The sequence below is a fragment of the Grammomys surdaster genome, unplaced genomic scaffold (genome assembly GCF_004785775.1).
Source record: "Grammomys surdaster isolate TR1022 unplaced genomic scaffold, NIH_TR_1.0 124640, whole genome shotgun sequence".
NCBI lineage: Eukaryota > Metazoa > Chordata > Mammalia > Rodentia > Muridae > Grammomys > Grammomys surdaster.
Window position 1 is genome coordinate 110,710 of NW_021619609.1, and position 23,227 is coordinate 133,936.

At 38.4% G+C, this 23,227-nt stretch overlaps 1 protein-coding gene across 1 annotated transcript in view; it reads right to left on the reverse strand.

The window, feature by feature from the left end:
- Positions 1-1,208: 1,208 nt before the first annotated feature.
- The window catches only part of Ghr (growth hormone receptor), a 220,593-nt gene continuing 198,574 nt past the window's right edge, over positions 1,209-23,227 (reverse strand). The window contains exons 6-10 of the mRNA XM_028784683.1: positions 18,082-18,260; positions 11,937-12,105; positions 9,791-9,881; positions 4,434-4,503; positions 1,209-4,156 (exon numbers count right to left, since the gene is read on the reverse strand). Of these exons, the coding sequence (XP_028640516.1) occupies positions 3,185-4,156; positions 4,434-4,503; positions 9,791-9,881; positions 11,937-12,105; positions 18,082-18,260 (1,481 nt within the window). The 3' untranslated portion in view covers positions 1,209-3,184. The remainder of the gene's footprint in view (positions 4,157-4,433; positions 4,504-9,790; positions 9,882-11,936; positions 12,106-18,081; positions 18,261-23,227) is intronic.

A 23,227-nucleotide genomic window follows, 5' to 3' on the forward strand; every position in this document is an offset into this window, starting at 1 on the left:
TTTTCTTTTTTAATGGAAATGCAAAGGTAGAATATCTTCTCATAGCCCTGTGAAAGGACACATTTTTTTTTCAGAGTATGTAGGAAACCTAAGAGGCTTCACACCATAGTTGTTTTAGGTAATAATCTCTCAAAGAGTAGAAGTCAACTGGTAGAAAACTTTTTTAATTTTAAATTGAATGCAGTCACAAAGTATTCTGTATAGTCTTGGCAGATTATGAAAGTGGCTGAAACAGTAAATAGCTGTTCAGTGGCTGAGTAATTCTAATGCCAGCCTTCTATCTCCTAGGACTTACTGCATGTCTGAGGGCGTGTGATTGAACACTTGAAACCTTGAGTAAGAATCTAAGCTTCATGGCTCTACTATCCTCTCTATCTCGAGCCACACAACCTGCCTAACCAACCTTCCTCCCAGGAGGAGGAAATTCAGGTTTGAATAGGAAATGTCTTCCAGAGGCTCTAGTGTTTGGATACCTGGTTTCCAGCTGGTGGCTCTGTTTTAGGAGTTGTGGAACCTTTGGTTCTAAAGACAGAACTGACAAAACCAGGTCGCTGGGGGTAGGGGCTGAAAGCCATATTTGCCTCTAGTTCCAGCCATAGTTTTCTATCGCCTGATCCTCCACTATGTGGACAAGTCATGTTGCAAGCTCCCACTGTTATAGGCCAACCCACTCCAGCTGTCCTGCCTTTCCCATCCTCTGAACTGAGGACCATAACAAACCTCTTGCCTCTAAGTTGCTTATTCAGGCAATGAGAAAAGCAACTAGTATAAAGACTCATCATCGGCCTCCTATGATGACAAGTCATCAGAATGAAAACCTCTGTCATACACGAGTCCAGGGAGAACAGGTCTTCCCAATTCCAGATGACACACTCAACCTACTCATGTAGCTTAGAGATAATGTCAATCATGTCCCTCTTTCCTTTTCCCACAACTCCACATCAACTTGGACACACCATTTAACTTTTAGGATGTGCTCAAAGCATGGCTCTGTAAGTCTGTCTACATAAGTGACACCCTCAGGAGAAGGCATGGTCCATAAAAAAAAATGGACGTATTAACCACACCCTACCCCTCTGCTGCTTTGCGATCCACTACACACTGATGTATTTATATGAATTCCTGCTAAGTCCTTTCCAATACACTAGTCTCAGTACACAGTCTAGGTTTCGTGCTTCATGGTGGGGCTAATAGAAACACACGATCAGAAATCCAAGAAAATAAATTTATTGAACTTTGAAGGAAAAAATCCACAGACATAAAAGAAAGTTAAATATACACTGCAGGACACAACTAGTCATACGGTGAATAATGGCTTGTGTGGCCAGCAAAGTACCAAAAAATGACATTCTGGGACTGATTGAGGTATTTAGCTATTTTTGGCTATAGAAACATGGTCAGCCTATGGTGAAATGGTAAGATAGTTCATCAAAACACACATCTTTAAGCTGAATAGATTCTTTAAGTTGATGATACTTCATATGAACTATATCATGTAGCCACTGGAGAAACCATAGCAGCAAGGTAGCAGAAAAACCTATTAAAATCTATTACAAAGTAGCACAGTGAACCTTAAACATCTAAGGCTAGATTTTCACTGACTCTCCTACATGAAAGAGATTTAAAAATCACTAAACATTAAGCTTGTCTCCCCACAAAGGTCTTGGCAAAATGGTAAATACCATTAAAAGTTAAAGGTAATTTTAAAGTTTCAGGCATCTAAAAAATATTTAAAATGAGATGTAGTCTTCAGTCAGCTGAGAGTCCTATTTCTCCCATAAATCTTTTAGGGGGCTAACTCAAAGAACTATGTTTATGTTATTACAGAAGTGATTTTTATATTGTATGTTTTTCTACCTTATTTGAGATCAGTCTTCCTGGGAGGGTAAGTAAGAAACAATGAAATATCGCTTACTATTTAAAATACATCTTATCAAAGGTTAGATGACAAGGTTTCTGTTACTTGTTTAATTACTTCTGAGTTGTGCTTTGTGACTGAGTAGTCATTTATTCTGTCCCTTTTTTTCTCCCTGAATTAAAACTATGTGTCTAGCTGTGAAAGAAAGAGCTAGGTCTTTAATGTCCTATGCTATTACCTGCTGAACTTTACCCCATCTGCTATTGGATTTCACACATGTGAAATGTTTTCTCATATACATTAATTCTTAGGTTACTATAAAAACCAAGCTGTGTTTGAAAAGACAGCACTGGACAGACGTGAGAGCCTCCTCCTCCTGATCACTGGGCTCTCAATCCATGTGCTCTGGCAGCTGTTCTGCATGTTAGCCAATCACACCGCAACACTTCTACTTCTCTTACATGTAGCCTTGTGGCTTGAACAGAAATTTGGCGAAGAAAGTGGTTTTTTCCATTATCACTTCTGTTACTGTTTGGTGTATGATATGTTGATCCGTATTTAAAAAAAATAGTTTTCAAAATTAAAAAAATATTCATTTACAAATTTAAAATGAGTTTGTTCCCATAGTGCAGGTTATTAGACAATTTTTAGATTTAAGAAGTTTTGGGAGTTATAAAAAGGGCTTTGTAAAAATCTAACTTGTTTGGTTTTCTTTGGGTTCATTGACCAAAGCATTAAATCTTCTTTACATTGTAGTTGCTACATCCTTGGATGGATTGTTGTGAACTACAATTTATATGTAGCATATTATAAAATACTCATGCTTAAAGTGTAAATTATTAAAAATATCTCTATCAATTTCATGTCAAAATAAATGTTTTGCATATCCAAACTAGTTTTACCTTCTCACCTAGAGTTTAGTTCCCAGTTTAAAAAAAGAAAGAGATCAGCCTGTGCTGTAATCTGCATTCAATTTCCTGAACTGCAAAAGCCACCTGATTGTTTTGCTTTTTCAAAAAGCATGATACATACATGAAAAATGTAGCTATTTAATGCTTAGTATCACAAAATTAAGACCCACAGTACAGACAATCACTGCCACTAAACAGTCTTAAAGACAATTCTTTAAAATATTTATAATTCACAATGGGAGTATCTATCTGATTATGTATTCTTGATTCTCCGCATTTTGATAATGTGTCGACATTTCCAGAAAAAGTTTAGAATCCACACTCACTCTCACGCTCTCCCAACACAGATTTAAAACATAGTTTTGGTTTAAGCGTTCATGCCCAGCCATTTCCATGCCATTAAAGATAGGAGAGGCTACTGCATGATTTTGTTCAGTTGGTCTGTGCTCACATAGCCACACGAGGAGAGAAACTTCTTTTTGTCAGGCAAAGGCAAAGCAGTCGCATTGAGTATAAGGCCCCTTGGAGACTGCACGGTGTGAACTGTGGTGTAGTCTGGGACAGGCATCTCAGCATCGGGAGCCGCATCTGCTGTCTCGGACATCAGGGGAGTAGTGGTAAGGCTTTCTGTGGTGATGTAAATGTCCTCTTGGTTAAAGCTTGGTTTTACACATGACGTGGCCTCCATGCAAGGGGCCACAGCGATGCACTTCTTGGCATCTGACTCACAGAAGTAGGCACTGTTCATGCTGTCATTCTCTTGGCAGGGTGTGGCCACCTCCGGCTGGGAGTTGCCCTGGGCTATCCCTGCCTTAATCTTTTGGCCTGGGGAAAGGACTACACCACCTGCTGGTGTAATGTCGCTTACTTGGGCATAAAAGTCAATGTTTGCCAGTGGCACGGGATTGCTCATCGGTGTAGAGGTGAGTTGGTGGGTTGACTCAGTTTCACTGCCCAGAAGTGGCCGTGACTTATCTTCCCCTGTCAGGGTAATGGAGGGGTGCAGGGAGCCAAGGGAAGCATCATAAGGCGAATTCTTCAGATTCTTCTGGTCAAGGCACAAGAGATCAGCTTCCGCATTTAACTTCTGTGGCTGAGCAAACTCCGAGGTACTATCACGCATGTCACTGGTGTGGAAATCAGAATCCAAAATGTCAGGGTCATAACAGCTGGTACGGCCAGAATCATCATCCTTTGCTCCAAGGATACCGGCTGATTTCTCATGGTCATCGCTTAGAAGTCTGTCTGTGTCTGAGCCTTCAGTCTTCTCATCTGCGTCATCAATATCTAGCTCAATGAACTCAACCCAGGAGTCATCATTGTAGAAGTCGGGTTTGTAGTGATCATGAATGCCTAAGATGGTGTTCACCTCCTCCAATTTTCCTTCCTAGGAGGCAGAGAGAGAAAGTGTAGATCTATGAAAAGCAACTCAAAACCATTCTGTAACTTTAAATAGGATGCCTTGAGATTTCAAAACAAAACAAAAAACAAACAAAACAAAAAACAAAAACAAAAAAACAAACAAAAACCAAAAACTCAAAAAGCCAACAACAAAACAAAACAACAAAAAACCCAACCAACCAACCACCAATAACCATCTCAACAGAGGATAGTATTCTTCAGGTAGTACTTGATTGAATGATCAATAGTTTAGACTTAGTTACCTTGAGAAGATCTGGATCAATCCCTTTAATCTTTGGAACTGGGACTGGGGGTAAAATCAGCATCTTAATCCTTGGAAACAAATAAAGTGTTATTTTTACACCTTTATTTTACATCTTAAAATTATCTCAGAAAGGTAGAAATGAAATGTTGCCAGTATTATCACTTATTCTAGGAATTCTTATATCTTGTATAAGCAAAATATTTGACAGAGAGGGAGAGTTCTAAGCAGTAGGTAGGTGATAAAAGTTGCAGGAGAAAAACATCACCCAAAGGCTATCATTTAAGATCATTTAGCTCAACTGTGGTTTATCTCTAATTCTTCTTCTTAGCACTATTGATGAGTAGTCAGTTTTAGTATTTGGCAATGAGAAATCTAATTCTGTCTAAAGCCAACTTTCATGTAACTTATAAATAAGATACGAATAAGATACTTTTGAAGCATGTAACATCAAATAGAAAACAAGACAATCAATAAAATGGAATCAAAGTTATTTTTAACTTTGAAAAAAAATGGATTGGGCTAAGCACTACACAGTCCATAGTAACCAAAAAACTTTGAAGATGATTTCTAGCCAACATAATACTGCATGTATCACTTAAAATAGGGCCAACTACTCTAAATCATTTCTAATAAGAATAGGTTTGTATGTATACTATTAAGATGTATTTACATTTTCTTTTTCAAATATTGAAGTTACTTTTTCTTTGAAAAAAATCTATCACTAATAATTTTAATTGAAATTAAATTCTCTTTCCCCCTTCCTTTCTTCCCTCCAGCCCTCTCTCCAGTCACCCTCTCTAAAACCTCTTCCATGTAATCCCGCCTCAAGAGTTATCATTTTTATTTTATGTGTCCCTCTGTGATTAGATTCCATGAATGAGTAGGTACCTAGGAAGGGCAGAAGAGGGTGTCAGATCCCCTGGAGCTATAGTTACAGACAAACGTGAACCACCCTCTGTGGGTGCTGGGACTTGAACTTGGCTCCTGTACAAGAGCACTATCCACTCTCAGTTGCTGAACTACCACTCTAGGCCCTGAAATTGTTTTTGACTGTAATTAATTTCAATGTTTATCCTAAAGATTCTGTGTCTGGTTGGAATTTTATTTCTTAGCTCATGGAACCTGCTCCAGAAGCATTTCTTGAATAAATTTGAATAAGCCATCTATTTTGTATAAGCTAACCAGTGTTTATGCCTTAAACCCAACACATTTAGCTCTGAATGCTTCCATACTTCATTGGAGGAGCTGAGCAGTGATTCTCATATGGTCCCTAAAGCTTAAAACCTCACCACATGATTATTTATAGAACAAGATGATAGACTTCTGCACTAAACATTTCATCGAATCCTTACAATTACCAGGAAAGGGAAATGATATTATCTGTGTGCTCCAATCATACAAGACCCTTGGTAGAGCTGGTGTTCAGGCCCAGAGTGACTGCTCCAAGACCACTGTCTGTCCTATGCTATGTCGCTCTATTGGTTGCTTCTGCATCTATAAATGCATCCTTCAAGCTTTCAAAAGTTTAAAAATGCAAAGAAACCTCAACAATAGGAAACAAAGATTTCCCCAATGGCTAATGTTTTATTTTGTGAGATGTATGTCTTCTTTTTGAAAAAGTGATCTGTTTTGACACATGTTAGTGGCTTTCTGTAGTTGTGATAATCTTAAACCACAGACACCCCTCAACTCCAAGGGCCCAAGCTAGAAGTGTAAATCAATCAATCAGTGATGATAGCGGATGATAAGCAGGGAGATAATGGGAGAGCAGGGAAGCTCTTCAGCTCATGAACAAAGCAGGAAGGTCAGCTTAGTTTAAGTACACATTTCAGCACTGAAGCTCATTTTTTAAAAATTGAAAATAGATTATTCTCTCATACAATGCATTCCACTGTTTCTCCTCCCTCCACTCTTCCTAACTCCTTCAAACCTCTGCCCTCCCCAGGAACCACTCCCCCTCACTTTCCTCTTTAGAAAAGAATAGTTCTCCAAAACAACATAAAATAAGACAAGGCAAAAGGCTTCTATCAAAGCTGGACAAGGCAACCCTATAGGCGGACAAGAGTCTTAAGAGCAGGCAAAAGAGTCAGTGATACACCCGCTACCACGGCTAAGACTGTCAGGAATTCACATCCTTTATAGCAAAATCCTCGCTCCAAAATAGGAACCAAAATTACAGTGTGGATCTGCAGTCACTCAGTCTCCCACTTCTGCTGTGTGAGGATGCAGCTCTTTTATGAATCAGTAACTCTGGGTTGGTCATATGGTGGGAACAAGCTCAGAGGAAAGGTAACCTGTGTTGAAACTATGTCCAAATTTACTTGATTCAATACAAACCTTGTAGGATTTTACTTTCAATTATTTAGGTTATAACAGGGTAAAGTTCTTTCACAAAACTTGAAAGACTCATTTATCCTGGAGCCCTCAACATCCCTGGGGTTTTGAGCAAGATGGAAAAAAACCAGCTTTCTTTGGAATATTTTAACTTTCGGATTGTGTGTTAGTTCTGTGCCAGTTGGTGCTATTTTCTAATGTTTAATGCTTTTATCACAACATGCAAGTCTGGGGAGTGATGCAGGTTTCTGTAGGAAAATGGGAGAAATTGATTCTTCATCTTCTTCCTTTTTTTAATCACAGAAGAGTGGGAATGCAATGAGATTTTGAACAAATTTCACAACCTGTTGATTTTGAGTGAGCATTCCAGTTTGGTCGGAGCCTCATTATTCATAGAAAAATATATTTCCAGTAAGTATGGTGCATATATTTATTTATTCTGCCACAGAGGAAATAAAACCACATTGCGGGAAAATGGATGAAACTGGAGACTGTTACATTTAGTGAAACAAGGCACATGCAGAAAAACAAATGTCCCCACGTTTTCACTCAGGTACAGAATGGAGATTTAAATTTCTCTATATAGGCATATATATGTAGGAAATGAAAGTAGAAAGGTGAGGTGAGGAAGAGCTCTGGAGGAAGGCAGAGAACAGGGAAGATAATGTGGTATATACGGAGAAAACAGAAGAGGGTTCTGCTTGGGAGATAAAGAGAATCAGAAACGGGATGCTGGTGGAGAAGGAGGAAGAGGGTGGAGGAGGGAAATCAGGGAGAATAAGAACAAAGCAGGATGTTGCACATCCATGGAAATATCACTGTGAAACCAAAATAAATTAATAATAAGAAACCAAAACATCTTTTTATTTAGAGGCTGATGGCTGATCTCAGTTAGGAAGGTGTTTGCCTAGCACGCACAGGGCCATGGGTAGAACTTTTAGAACCACATAAAACTGAGATGGTGGAAGCAGGAGGATCAGAAGTTGAAGATTATCTGGTCTGGGTAAACAAAATAGAGGCTAATATATATATTTTTTGAAATTGTACTTATTGAGTGGATGATATCTTGTTTCATATATTGTTAGTAAGTGTTAGTAGACAACCTCTTGGCATTTGTGACTGGAAATGAACTAGTGTTAAGGATGAATGGTTTATATACAGAGCAATTTTATTTATCACAGTTCCATATAAAATTTGGAATTTCACTAGCTCCAAAGACTTATGAACTCAAATCAATTAATTTGACTCTGGTTGGCATAAATCAAGTTCATGTCTTACTTAAAATTCTAAAGATAAATTTACTTTCCTCAAACAACTGAAAACTCCGTTATTTCAGTTGTAGTATATGTTTTTGCAAAACAGGAATGTGGCTAAAAAGCTAAGCTCAAAATGAAATTACACGGTGAGTTTTTCCCCCTCATTTACATTATGATATTGATGATGAAACCCTGTTGAAAATGAAGTTCATTCAGTTGAAGTCTTTCAGTATTGACACTCAAGAATGCTGGCATTACCTGAATCACTTCTGCTAAAATTCTCTTTAAGGATGGCTAATTCTGAGGTGTGAGAATGCTGGATTACTACAACAACTAAAAGCCTATACCATGTATTTGTTCCTACATTCCATTTTGAGTCACTGATGCCTCTTGACTCCAGCTGAAGAGTTTGATTTCAATTTTAGGTAGAGCAGCCAATTATTGGTGGTCCAGAACTTATGGACTTTCCAGGACACAGGGCTTACAGTGCAAAGACCAATTGAGTCCTGGAACCTTGAAAGTGGTAGTCTTAGAAAGCTCACAATCACACATGGTGTTGAAACTATGTTAAATGCAAACAAAAGGCAAACGATAGCAATATTTTTTCTTGCATGTTGCATAAAACATTTTCCTCAATCTAAGTTTATTTTCCAAGAGGGAAAATGGCATTTTGTTGTTCAAAGTGATTTAAAAGGTCATTTTGTGCATACAGATGTAGATTTTCAGAGAGGTTAAGTGATACAAAGAAGTTCAAACAGCAGTGCTTGAATAGCTGTACTCAACTCTTGGACTCCAAGAGAACACAAAATAGAATATCTTTAAACAGTGAAGGCTCCTTCAACTGAAGTATGAATAAAGAAAATGTGGTACATTCATACAATGGAGTATAGTTCAGTTGTTAAAAACAATAACATCATGAAATTTTCAGGAAAATGGATAGAACTAGAAAAAAAAAACATCATCCTGAATGAGGTAATCCAGACTCAGAAAGACAAATGTGGTATGTACTCATTTATGAATGGATATTAATATAAAGTAAAGGATAATCATGCTATATTCCACAGACCCAGAGAGACTAGGATAGAACCAAACAAGATTGGTAAAAAAAAAAAAAAAGTCAGTGAAATGATGCCTAATGATATTCTGCTATACTCATAGACTGGTGCCTGACTCAATTGTCATCAGAGAGGCTTCATCCAGCAACGGACAGAAACAGATGCAGAGACCCACAGCCACACATTAGGCAGAGCTTATGAAATCCTACTGAAGACAGGGAGGAAGGATTTAGGCGCCAGAGGTGTCAAGGATACCACAAGAAAACCTACAGAATCAACAAACCTGGACCCATAGAGGCACACTGACACTGAATCAACAATCAGGGAGCCTGCATGGGTCCAACACAGACCCTCTGTATGTATGTTATAGTTGTGTAGCATGGTGTTTTTGTGGTACTCCTAACAGAGAAAGCAGAGGTTGTTTCTGATGCTTTTGCCTGCTTTGGGGTCCCTTGTCCCCCTACTGGGTTGCCTTGTCCATCCATATGAGAGGGTGTGCCTAAACTTCCTGGTTTAAACCACCCATTTTCCAATATGAAGAGGACAGACTGAGTATGGATGTGGTAAAGGTAAAACCAGAAATTAAAATTTTCTGAGTTAATTAAGATAGCCACTCATGCTATACAAGAGAACATTTCAAATAACACACGGGAGTACACATGGAAATGAGGACTTGTAAAAACGTATTAAAGAGAGTGCTTCACACCTACCTTTGCTGCTTTGAAAATATAACTACAAATAGCATCACTGCTACTCCAAATATTCCAAAGATAATAATTAAGAACCATGGAAACCGGAAATCTAAAACAGGAAAGAATATTTCACTAACAGAATTATGAATAACCCAAGCAAAGTTTACATTGCAGTGTCCTTTCCAGCTTAAAAATACCTGTTAATTTGAATTCATATGTCAAAGTCATCCTTTCACTTCATAACCATGGAAACACAGTAAGATGGCTTTGAATTTTTCTTTCTTAAGCATACAGCATGCTTGTCCACCGCTTAAATCCTTTTACATATATACACATATATATTTACACACATACATATACATGTTGTACATACATACATATATATGTATATATACACATGTATAAATATACATGTATATGTGTATATACATGTACATATATATGATGATTGTCACCTCCTCATTTTCCCTCAAATTCTTGGCCTCTTTTTCTTTAACTGTTTTTAAGTGTATATATATGTAAAAACATATACATATATATACACTTATATATGTATACATACACCTATATGTGTATACATGTAAGCACATATGTATACATATATTTTTATATGTATAAAAATATACATATAACATATTTAATATACATGTATAAAATATATTACATATGTATAATATATTATATATATTATATATATATATGTCAAAACAGTTAAAGAATAAGATGCCAAAAATTTGCGAGAAAGTGAGGTGATGGCCATCCTCAAGGTGGTGGTGCATGGGAGAATTTAAGGGAGGAAAGAGAAGGTGAGTTGATGTTATTATACCACAATTAAAACATAAAATTATTATCAAAATGAAACAAATCAAAATCAAAAGCACAGGTTTCAAACACATTGCAGAAAACCCAAAACCTACAAACTTCTCATATGTCCAAATGTCTAAGGACTATCACCAGGGCTTTAGCACTAGAAAGAAACTGTTGCTTGTTCAACCTAAGTAAAGAATGTCTATCTCATATTTTAAATTGTAATGATATCTGTTAGTTTCCACATTGCGGATATATCAAAGTTATGAGGCCAGAGTCACCGTGATATGCCTAGGCACGTAGAAGATGTTTTTATAGTTTAATACTTTGTGTTTGTGTACACTGTGCTGAGGCTGTTCAGATACTGACATACTTTAGGAGCCATGGGAGAATTTGTCTGTGACACTTCCATCTCTTTCCTTAGGATTCAATGCACCTCCCCCCCACCCCCGGTCCCCTTGAGGTCAGTTCCCAATATTCCTATCACAGAGGCAGAATCTAACTACTGTTTAATACAGACGTGTAGCAACCCTGCATCATACAGGTAGTTCTCCTGTATAGGAGCTCCAAGTGCTTCCCATGTCCCTGGAATATGACTAACACGTGACTTACTATACTATTTACTAGCCATTCTCTAAGTAAACACCACACCAAACCCATGAGCACCACATTTCCTTCTTCAGACTTGAGATAAATTTGTTTCTTCTGGATACAAATTGAAAACACCCACATTGTAGAAAAAATTGGGAATATAGAGATGTACAAAGAAAAATAAACAACTCCCCTGGAATTCTATTGTCCAGGGACAAACACTGTATTCCCTCTCCGAGTTTCCAGCTGCCCTGAAACCTTTCCTAAATCAAATAATTTGGAAACAAATTCTTTTTTTAATTTTTAAAATTTTATTTTATTATTTTTAATTATGTGTATGCATGTATGGGCATATGAATGCAGGTGCTCGCAAGGCTAGGAATGGCGGATCCTCTGGAGCTGGTGTTACAGGTGGTTGTCAATCTCTTGATGTGGGTGCTGGGAATTGAACTTGGGTCCTGTAGAAGAACAGGAAGTGCTCTTAACCACTGAGCCATATCTCCAGCCCCTCCTTTTTGTTTCTTTTTCATTGCATATATCTTCTATAGAGAATGACTTCAATGTCTTGCCCCTGGTATGTGAAACTAGAGTATATTGACCTAGACAATATACTAACAAGTGGAGGTATATGTTAGCATATAGCATATATTGCCAAAAGTCCTGCTAGCTGTCATTTAGACAGACAACACACACACACACACACACACACACACACACACACATATGCACACACGCATGCACACACGCACACATGCATGAACTTTACCTTCTTCACATGCTCCCAGTGTGTTTGTCAGAGGAAATATTACATGGAGCACTTCGCTGAACTCGCTGTACTTTTCAAAGCTCCGTTGTCTGGATCTCACCCGTACTTCATGCTCTTTATCCAGTCTCAGTGAGTACAGCGGAACTGTTGTTGACCATATAGGGCCCATCTTTCAAAACAAAATATAAAAACATATTGCTTCAGGCATCAGTAAATCATTGCACACATTCTTCAAGTGTTTTCCCTTTTCCCTTTGAACTGCGGTTCTAGAAAGTGAGTAATATTTTAACATGCCCAGAAGAAATTAGCTATTAAATAGGATAGACTGAGACAAATTATGTAAAGAATAATTTTGTTAAAATCATAATCTTCAAATTTATTTTAGAATAAAAATGCAGCCATGTGTTTGCATTATGTTCTCAAATGGTTGATTAAGATTAAGTGCTAAGAGACCTAGGCATGGCAGAGTTGTAAGAGAAGAATCAGTAAGTTACTTATCTGGGACGTTGCAGGTTTGTATGGAGCAATATATTAGAACAGGAAACCCATATTTCCACATCAAAACAAATTATGATCACAAGCAAATCATATATCTGTAGCATATGTATTCCTGAAAAATCTGGGTAGTTAGTCATTTATTAATAATCACAGAATTTTAAACGGTCCTAGACATACTATAGTTGTCTTGAATTGCCAAAGAATTTTATTGAAAGCAGCTACACACTTTTATTTACTCCAGAAGTCTTAAACCTGCCTCAGAATAGTCTGTTGTTCAAGAATCTGCATAGAAAAAGGTGAGGTAGCTATTTCCTCAGAATGGAAATACTCTTTTCTGGAAGAAGGGTCTTCAGACTCAGGAAGTCAGTAAAGCTCAGAAGGCTGGAGGTTTCAGAAACCTGACTAATTTACAAGGCCCCTCTATAAGGTCACACACACAATTACTGTTGCTGAGGAGAGCAAACTGTCCGATCAGCTGAGCTTCCTGTAAGCTCCGTAGGCAGCAGAAGGGATGTACCCTTTGGGAGTCATCCTGCCTGCTGTGAGGTTAGCTGTGTTTGAGTCAAACGTACTCCTGTAAGTAAGTCTCATGTGTTCTCCTTCTGGCACTGGATAACCTCACTGGTTCTGGAACCTAGAAGTAGGTGGAACAGTTTTGTTGACCTGTCGTTGGTACTCTGCCTAGAGGGACTAAATTGTCACATCTCCCCAGGAAAATGCATGTAACAGAAAGTCACTAGAGATCCTGAGCACCGAGCATCAGTGTTTCACAGTTTTGAAACTTAGGCTATTCCCTCTTCTCGGACAAAGGAAGTAAGAGTAGAGAATTGACTTCCTAAGATGTTGCTATTAGAGAGGCAGACCTATGTTATCACAGTCCTTTATGGTAAGTCAGTAGGGGTCGCATAGCAGATATTGACATTATGATTCAAGACAGTAGCAACATTACAGTTATGGAATGGCAATGAAGGAATTTCATCTTGGGGATCAGCATAACATGAGGAACTGTGCAGCATTTGGAACACTGAAAACCACTGCTCTAAGTCAAACACCCAATGCACATGGTGCTCAATGTGGTTTTATACGTTTTGTGTAGGACACCTTGTTCCTGTTAATAAAACATGTGGAATACTCACCTTTTCAACAGCATTGATTTTCCTATAGATACGCCCCATGATTTTTTTTTATTAAGTTAGAAGATGCACTCCAACATCCGAAACAAATCTGTTTTCACCTCAGTTGGCTTCTATGCACAAAGTACTCACTTCTCGTCTGTGTATATGTGTGTCTTTTTTACAGCAGCCTCTGAACATACGCAGGATTTGTGTGTCTAAAATGTTCTCTTTAGAGCAGGACTCTGAATTTTAAACTTTCTCTGTTTTCATTAAGTAGTTTGGAAAGCTTGGGTTTCATGCTTGGAGGTTTCTCAGCTTGGTTTCTCAGCCACTGTCATTGGTATTATTTAAAGATTTCACTAACAATTATAAATGATCCATAGGGAGCCCCAGAAAGTCAACCTATGATCCCTCCCATCTGTGTCTTTCTATACTATCTTTCAGTTTTCTGAGGGAACCTTCAACTGCATCAAACAAGGACCAAATATTATACCTCGAGGAACTAGAAAAACTGACAGGAGCCCGATATCGCTGTCTCCTTAGAGGTCTGCCAGAGCCTGACATATACAGAGGTGGATGCTCACAGCTAACCCTTGAATGGATCGTGGGGTTCCCAATGGAGGGGTTAGAAAGAAGACTGCAGGAGCTGAAGGGGTTTGTGGCCCCATGGGGAGAGCAACAATACCAACCAACCAGAGCTCCCAGGGTCTAAACCACTGGCCTGGGAGCACATAAGGAGGGACCCATGGCTCCAGCTGTATATGTAGTGGAGGATGGCCTTGTGGAGCATAGGTGGAAGAGGAGGTCCTTGGTCCAGTGAAGGCTCGATGCCCCAGTCTGGGGGAATTTGAGGGCAGGGAATTGGGAGTGGGTGGATTGGTGGGGGCACATCCTCATAGAAACAGGAGGAGAGGGAATGGGATAGGGGGTTTCTGGGTGGGGGAAGGAATAGGGAAAGGGGATCATATCTCAAATGTAAATAAAATATCCAACAAAAAAAGAAAAGAAAAGAAAAGAAAAGAAAAGAAAAAGTATAAACTGACCCCAACGGAAGCAGAAGGAAGTGAGGTGGTGGCAAGTGTGTCACAGCAGAAACATGTGAAACTGAGACTAGACAAATATTGTAAATGATTGACAGATAACATGTTTCAAAAAATATTTTATTTAATTGTGAACTTTGGACTTTAATGACCAACTAATATAAACCAAGAAAAAGTCTATTTAGTATTCCTAAATCCCTATAATGTTTTGATCAAACTCACCTCCCATTCTTTCCTTAATCATCGAGTACTTTTCTTCCCCAACTTAAGAGAAGGCACACAAGTTCTCTTCCTCTCTCTCTCTCTCTCTCTCTCTCTCTCTCTCTCTCTCTCTCTCTCAAAGTACTCAGTGTATTTACTGCTTAGTTTGGGGACCACCTGCTGGAGCATGGACTAACTCTCATATCTCACACCTCTGAAGAAATCCAGTTGCTCTCCCAGTAGCTTCTCAGGCAGCAGAGGAATTTCCTGAGGCTCTCCCAGATACATGCTGGGATTTTTTGCTGGCATGATCTTGTGTAAACCTTTTGCTCATGTCATTCCAGCTGCTGTGTGTGTGATTGCGTGGCCATAACCAGTAAATAGTTTCTCTATAGCCATCTACTCCTTTAGACACTCTTAATATTTCTTCCTCAATAATCTTTGAATCTTGTGAGGAGGGGTAGGATATGGGATGTTCCATTTAGTGCTGAGTGCTCTGCATGTTGAGTGAATGTGGTTCTCTATATTAACTACTATCTTCTTAATAAAAGGTCACTTCTGTAACAAGGGTCAGGAGCTGTATGAATCTACGGGTAGAGTGAGAATAGCTTGGGGAGGCAGTTAATTACTATGTTCTCCTCTTGAGCTTATAACCTAGCCAGCCATGTTGTTTTGGCCCAGTTAATGATGTCAAGTATGGGTTCCACCTTGCGTAGAAGGCTTTAAATCTAACTAGAAAGTACTTAGTTATTCCTGTAATACTACTCTCAGTGGACCCATCTTTCCTGGCCAGAATCTTGAAACATTCACAGCAAGGTAAGACAATTGATGGCTTTCTAACTTGTTTATCGAAATGAAAATAATACAGTAACTATTGAAAAGAGTGTAGAGGTTCTCAAATAATGAAAACTAAAGTTACCATATGATCTAGGGACTTTTTTTTTTTTTACTAATCATTTATATCCCAAGGAAATAAGATTAATATGTTAAAGACACATTTGAATTATCATGATAACTATAGCCAAAATATGGATCAACTTGGGCCCACTGATGAACAAATGGGTAAAAAACCAGGATATGTTGGAATGTACAAGAGAGTAGATTTGAAACTATCAATTCAAAAACATCTGTGAAAAAATACATCCATTAATAGCTCTGTTGAAAAAAAAAAAAAAACGAAAAAAAGCCAGTCAGTGGTGGCACACGCCTTTAATCCCAGCACTTGGGAGGCAGAGGCAGGCAGATTTCTGAGTTTGAGGCCAGCCAGGTCTACAAAGTGAGTTCCAGGACAGCCAGGACTACACAGAGAATCCCTGTCTCGAAAAACCTAAAAAAATAAAATAGAATAGAATAGAATAGAATAGAATAGAATAGAATAGAATAGAATAGAATAGAATAGAATAGAATAGAATAAAATAAAATAAAAAAATAGGTCTGTTGAACTGTCTTACCACATGTAAATATTTCAAGACGTCATTAATACAATAATTAATAATGATAATTATTATATAATATGTGATTATATAATTAGTATAATTACTATCTAGTTTACTGAGATGTAAGCATCAGAAGTCTTCACAGATTTTATTATATAAAATTAAGTCATCATTTTTGCTAATACCACTATGGATCCTTTTGGGGTAAGTCTTCATATGTTGGAAGGCTAGTAAATCATGGTTGTAGATATACATTTTTAAAAATTCTATATTCTGTCTGGAGGTTAAAATTTATCCTTGGTGCAAACATTGTCAGATGTTCACTGGAAGAGTCAACTTTTTCTTGAGAAATATTTGACAATTCAGATATGAATGATTATCTACTCGCACATGTGTTGTCCTCCGTATAAAATTTGTGCTTCATATAAGAGAGCTGCTAGTCCAGTTGCTGAATCGTTTAAGTGTTTTGATTCATCATTTCCTTGGAATGAAGATGAGTACAGTGTGTACTCTCCATGTACCACATAGAAGCTTAGACAGCAATGCACTCCAAGGTTGATATTTAAGCAGAGGCTCCTAGGAAACAGCCCCAGCCTTTAATGTGAGCTTCACAATGTAACTTCGTAAACAATGGAACTGTTGCCTTGATTCATGCCAAGAGCCAGCAGTTTTCTTACCACTGTTTTTGTACTATGGCACAAACATGTTATTAGTGTGAAATTAGTGTTGACCTCATATGCCCCCTTGAGATGGTCTCAAGAGTCCTCAGAGGTACGTGATTCTAATTTTCGAAACTGCTACCTCAGGTGCCCTTGGTACCATGTGCAAAGTAGCTGGTTGGTGAATAAATGTTTGATTATGACTTGGGTTTAGAAAGCCTTGTTTGAATTAACATCCAACCAGCCCCCTTTTGGTACCAAGTCATAAACCAGATATCTAAATTAGAATGATTCAGAAAACAGAATCTTGAACAGAAGAAGTTGCTGTTCGAGGCAGCCTAAGTTGTATTCTCTGCTAATGACAAAATTGGCCTTTTTTTTGGTGCTACACTGAATAGACAGGGCCTTATGTCTTGAAGTTTGGGGAGTGAACCCTGCCAGGGTGCTGGGTACAACCTCATGCCTATCCAGAAGCTGCTTAGATTGGCCAAGGCTATGGCTGTGGTTAGACTGATTTAGAATTAGTTATATTTGGAATGGCATGGTAATCCTGTTTCCCTTCTTGTTGTGTGCCATGTGGAATTTATCTCAGTGCCGAGTTCCCAAGCCCTTGGCAGGGAAGTGAGAGGTTCGCTGGCCAACTTGCTTTCTTCTTCCTTATGTAGTGGCCACTCAGCTTGATTTTTCTCAGAGGTATGTAAAAGAACATCTCTTTGAAATTTTTATGGAGTAAACTCCTTCTTTATGCCTCTCTCTTGGGGAGACCCAAGAACAGATACTAATATAGGTCTCATAAGTAGCAGCTGTTAAAATCATGGGTTGACATTTGGCCATAGCCTACTATTGACCTTGATCATGATCCTAGTTAAGTTCAGCCACATCTCTAAAGACAGCAAAGTAGTGAGTCTGTGACATTGTTCCATGGTTAAACTGAACACCAAAGATGACTAGGGAAATGGTTTTCTTCTCCCAATAGTCTTCCATATATCTATATGGAAGATTCACATCAACATTTGCTGTCTTAGACACTTTTAAGGTATTGAGATTATATCAGTCTTCCTCTAATAACGAGTTCTAGGGCACATAACTTGAACATGTGGTACTAGGTGAAAAGAAAAGTGTTATTACAAACAAGAAAGTGATTATTGAATTAGGAAGAAGAAAAAAGTCAAAGTATAGGAGGGAGTGACTCTTACCACTTTCCATTTTGATTCATTTACTTCTTTGTACTGAATTTCATACTCCAGAATTATCCATCCCTTCAGAACATCTGCACTGGGTGGTGGCTGCCAACTCACTTGGATGTCTCCACGAATCCCGGTCAAGCTGATGTTTAGTAAAGTCCAGTTGAGGCCAATAGGTGGATCAGGTTGCACTGTGAATTCAATGGAGAATCAATTAGTCCCCAGAGAAACACTCTTGATAGTGATAGTCTGCTTCCTTCAGAGAATAAATCACTTCATTCATTTTTTGACCATACCCCTAATTCTTCCAACAATACACATCACTAGACCTCTACTTTATAACAGAATAACATTTTTAACATAAGAATGATGTTTCATTTAGAAACATCAATTCCCTTTTAAGTCTCAAAACAGAATTTCACTGGAAGAGTTGTGCTACATGTGTTTTAGCTATGATAGCATTCATATTTTAGGGTTTTGGCACACAAACACACACACATACAAACAAAAACAAAAACAAACAAACAAAAAACAAAAACAAAAAAAAAAAACAAAGAAGCAGAGAATCAGAAAGACTTCATTTTTTAAACATGGTCCATTACAGGAAGCAGAGGATGTTTCTTTCCAAACTGTGTGTGATCTGAGGAAGGACCTTGCCTGATGCATCTCTGTGTTGCTAGAGTTCAGTCCCCTGAGCCCTCTGCACTTGCTTTCTTGTTTTGCTGTCTTCCTGGCCATCCTACTTTGTTTCTTAGTCATAAGAAGGAAGGCATTATGCTCCTACCTTGAGTTAGTGATAATTCAGCATTTTCTCTCTTTGCTTAACTGTCAAGTGAGCAATTTGAAATTGCATTTTGCTCAGTTTCTGCTAGTAATCCTCTATTATATTCTTAGATATATCTCTGTATTATTATGAGGTTCATGAAGACTAGAGTTTCATAAAAGGTGATAAAGACAAGTATAGATTCCAAAGGTAGGATTTATATCTAAATTTTGCCATGTCTCAGGCAAAGTATTGCTGGATAGGGCTTATTACCAAGCCTTTTGAAACTACTTAAAGATACAGAATTAAAACTTAATTTATTTCTTAACATATGCAAGTACCTACTTAGAAAGTTTGGATCTCTAGAATTAACCAGAGAGAAGCCTACAGATACAAGTTTTAAGGCTCTTTTATTAAAACAAAGAGAGAAGTTTTTGCACACAGACCTATAATGGAATCGTATATTATGGCCACTGTCACATGAACCTCTTTTTTTAAGAAATAAGAAAGATTTTCCTCATTTAAAAATATTAATTACATAGACACATGAATACATTTTAGAAATTAAATGTAAACAATATTCAAGCTATGCAGTCCTATACAATGACAGTATTACCTTGTCCTGGATTTGTTAGGAATTGAGGAATAATCACAAGCTTAACTTTTTAAGCGAGTAGTTTCAAATGTATATTTGCATTTCAATTAACTTTTTAAAGTTAGCATAAAAAGTAGCACACTCATCATAATATTTTCACATGTATGTATTATATACATTGTTTTTATTCATCTCTCGCCTTCATTGGATTCCTTCACTTCCTAGAGTCTTCCACTGCTAGTCCCCTCCATCCACGAACATGGTCTCTACTTCTGCTTTCCTGTTCCATTGTCTCCTCTTTGCCCTCCTCCCACAAGACACTCTCCTGTTCTTTTATGATCCCCTTTCTAACTCCATGAAAATCTCTTTCCTCATACTTTTAAGTTTATTTGTTATTTTATGGGTATGAGTGTTTATCTGCATGTACACATGTATACCACATGGATGAATGCCTGCAGAGGCCAGCAGAGGACATTGGAACCCCTCTAAAGTGGAGTTATACAGTAGAAAATACTCTCAATAGCTGGCCCACCTCTCCAGTCCATATCTGCCTATTTATATACATATGCACATGTATATATAAGATTTTTGAGAAAGGATTTTATTATGTATTGATGATCCTCCCGACTCAGCCTCCACAGTGCTGGGATTACAGGTATCCATCCCATCATACTTGAGGCTTTAAAAAATATTTTTGATGGAAAATTTTCTGAAATTCATCACTCATGTGTATTCATAGAAATTTCCATTTTCACTTTAAACAGATGTGATACATAGTGTCTATGGCAGAAGGCTTAGACCCTCTATTAGAAACATACAGCAGCCTGCTCTTCACTCCTATACACATTTACATGCCTTTGAAGCGGAAATTTCTGGGTTTTTTGGAGACTAAGTTGTGTCATGTGATATTTCTCTGGAAAGTGTCTTATGAGAAGATGTTTTTACCGAAGGAGACACATGAGAAAATATTTTGCTGAGAACAAACATATGGTGTTTTTCTGGAAGCAGCCTGGAAAAAGGGCATGTGATATTTTGCTAGAGTGGATGCTTGAGAGAACATGTGATATTTGGAAAAGGTATAACTATAACCCAACAGACAGTGGACAACACTGTGTGGTATTGGTTATCCTTGCCTCTCTTTGCTGGTCATCATTTGTCATGACTTCATAGAGAAAAACACACCAAAATACTTTTGGTGGTGTTGTGGTGGCTTCTTACTGCTTCTGTGGGTTGGAACTTGGGCTGATTGGTAGAGCCTGGAGGTTTCTTCTGGATAGAACTGCCATTGCTGATTTGTGAATGGTGTCTGTGAGTGGATTGAGCTACCACTACTGATTCCTGTGAACTGAACTGCTGGTATCCTGACAATGCAAATTAGATTTGCTCCAAAAAAACTATTTCTAAACAGGTCCACATCCTCCTTTGTCCTATTAGCCTTTGCTTTCCACTACTTCTAGTGAGTAGTGGGCTAAAATAGGGATTAAAGTATTTAAGTACACTTATTAAAGTAGGTTTTGAAAATTATAAGCCTACATGACTTAGCTGACAATTCCTCTTAGATATTTTAGAGTACTTGAAGCTTAATATCTGCAGAAAAGATTTCTGGTCACCTAGCTGCTCCTCTTTCATCTTTTCTCTCTCTCAATGGTGACTTTACCCTTCCAATTACTTAGGACAAAAACTGTGAACTCTCCTCTTTTTGTCAGGACCACATGTTCTGTCGGCTTCTCTTTGAAAACAGAATTATCCCTTTTCACTTGCATTTGCCCCTTCCCTGGTCCCTTCCTCAGGTCTTTGTCCCCTTCCTTCCAGTCTTAATCTTCACACAACCCACAGACACAGCATCCTCTCACCTTAAGTTAGAGCATCACAGCAACAAACAAACACCACCCTAGCTGTTCAATCTCACTCCAAGGGGAAGCCATTAGTAGAGTCTGAAAATGGCTCTCTGAAATCTTGTCTCTTCCCACTCCTCTCCCTCCCCAGTCTGTGTCAGCTCCTCTGCTACCTGCTGCTTCCTTCATGCAGAAGGCATGCTTACCTCTCAGAGTGCTCACCCTGTGCCTTTCTGCTGAAATGTTTCTCTCTCAGAAACCAACAGGAGTGTTCTTTCCTCAACTGTACCTATCGTCAGGGAAACCAATCCAGATGACCCTACTTAACCCTGCTGCTTCCCCACACCCTGGCGCTCTTGCTCTGCATTTCTCTGTGAGACTGGCCCTTTCCACGCTCACTGGGATTTACTACTACCAGGTAGACATTTTCTTTTTCAGCTCATGGAGCACTGCCTGGCCCAAGGGAAGAACATGATACTTGCTGAATGAACTGAATGAATGGCACACATCAAACTAATCTATTATCTCATCTAAATCCAAAGAACAGCCCTGTGAAGGACAATACATGTACAATGCATGAGTCAGCTGTGGTATCTTTTCTCAGAATATACCAGGGTCACTATAGACTGACTTTTCACCCAGTTCCTCTTCCCTCCTCTGTGTTACTATTGTGACTCTTTTTTTTTTCATGTGATTATTGAAGTCTTCTAATGGCTCTGCCTCTAGTTTGTCCCACTGCAATATATCAACACAAATGGCTAAGTCAATTTCCTTAAGACACTAACAACATAGAGGTGACAGCTTAAAATCATAATTTACTATCCTATTTTACCTTGATGTCATCATTTAACAGTTCTGGGTCTCAGTTACATTATCTATATAATGAAGTTTATAATAGAACCTATCTCTTATGACCATTATATGAGACATAAGTGCTGTGGGTTAGTTATTTCCTTAAATACATGCAAGTATAACTTTTGACAGTAAGATCAAGCCCCTCCCCCACAAGGGCCTGTTAGGTCTATGCAATTGCTGTTGAGTCTTTAAACATTTCTTTTCTTTTGCCACTATTATTCTAGTGGCACTATTATTCTATTTCTTTTGCCACTATGAAACTAGTAGTTTCTAGAAGGTCTGTGACTCTTGGTAAATCTCATTCACATTTTATGAGGTAACTGAACTGTTACAGTTCTGTTCAGCTGGCTCCTCTTCATCCCTCAGGCACAGCAGATCATTCATGCATTTGATCACTACTTTGTTTTTTATGCATCCAAACATCTCAAGTCCAGGACCTGCCATACTGTGTTATGATACACTGTCCTACGATTATTTTTGAACTGCCCAATTCTACTACTTGACTGCATCATACAGTATAGTCAACATGAAGAAGGAGCTCAGTGAGAGTCAGATAAAGGCTTGCTACTGATAGGGGCAGGGAAAAAGCATGGATCTTAAACCAGTGTCCTTACAATTAACCCACCACTCCCTCGCTTAGCTTCAGCTCTGCAGTTGGGAGGAGGACATTAAATAAGAACCCATGAGTTTTCTCAACCCTCTCTCTGGAAGGCAGACTTCCAGGTTTTGCTTGCTTCTGTCTGCAGCAGTCAGCCACATTTTCCACTATCTTCCAGGCTGCTGCTGCCCGAGAAACAACACTTGTCTGTGAGAAAGGACAGTTCATGTGAGAAGACAAATGAGATCTTGTGGATAGATTTCAAAGCACCAGGGTCAGCTACTGAAATTCCCTTGTTGCTTTCTTTCTCTTTGCTGTTGAAACAATTATACTGTAAACCCGATATCCCAGTTATGCTTACTTGTTTCAGTTCCTCTGTATGCCCACACGATGGGAAATAAATCATCCGAATGGCTCTCTGACTTGTTTTCTCGAGCTGATTCTCATCAATGTTTGTTTGAGGTCATATAAACAAGACTTTGACCTGATTATGAATTTTGTTTTATGGCTAT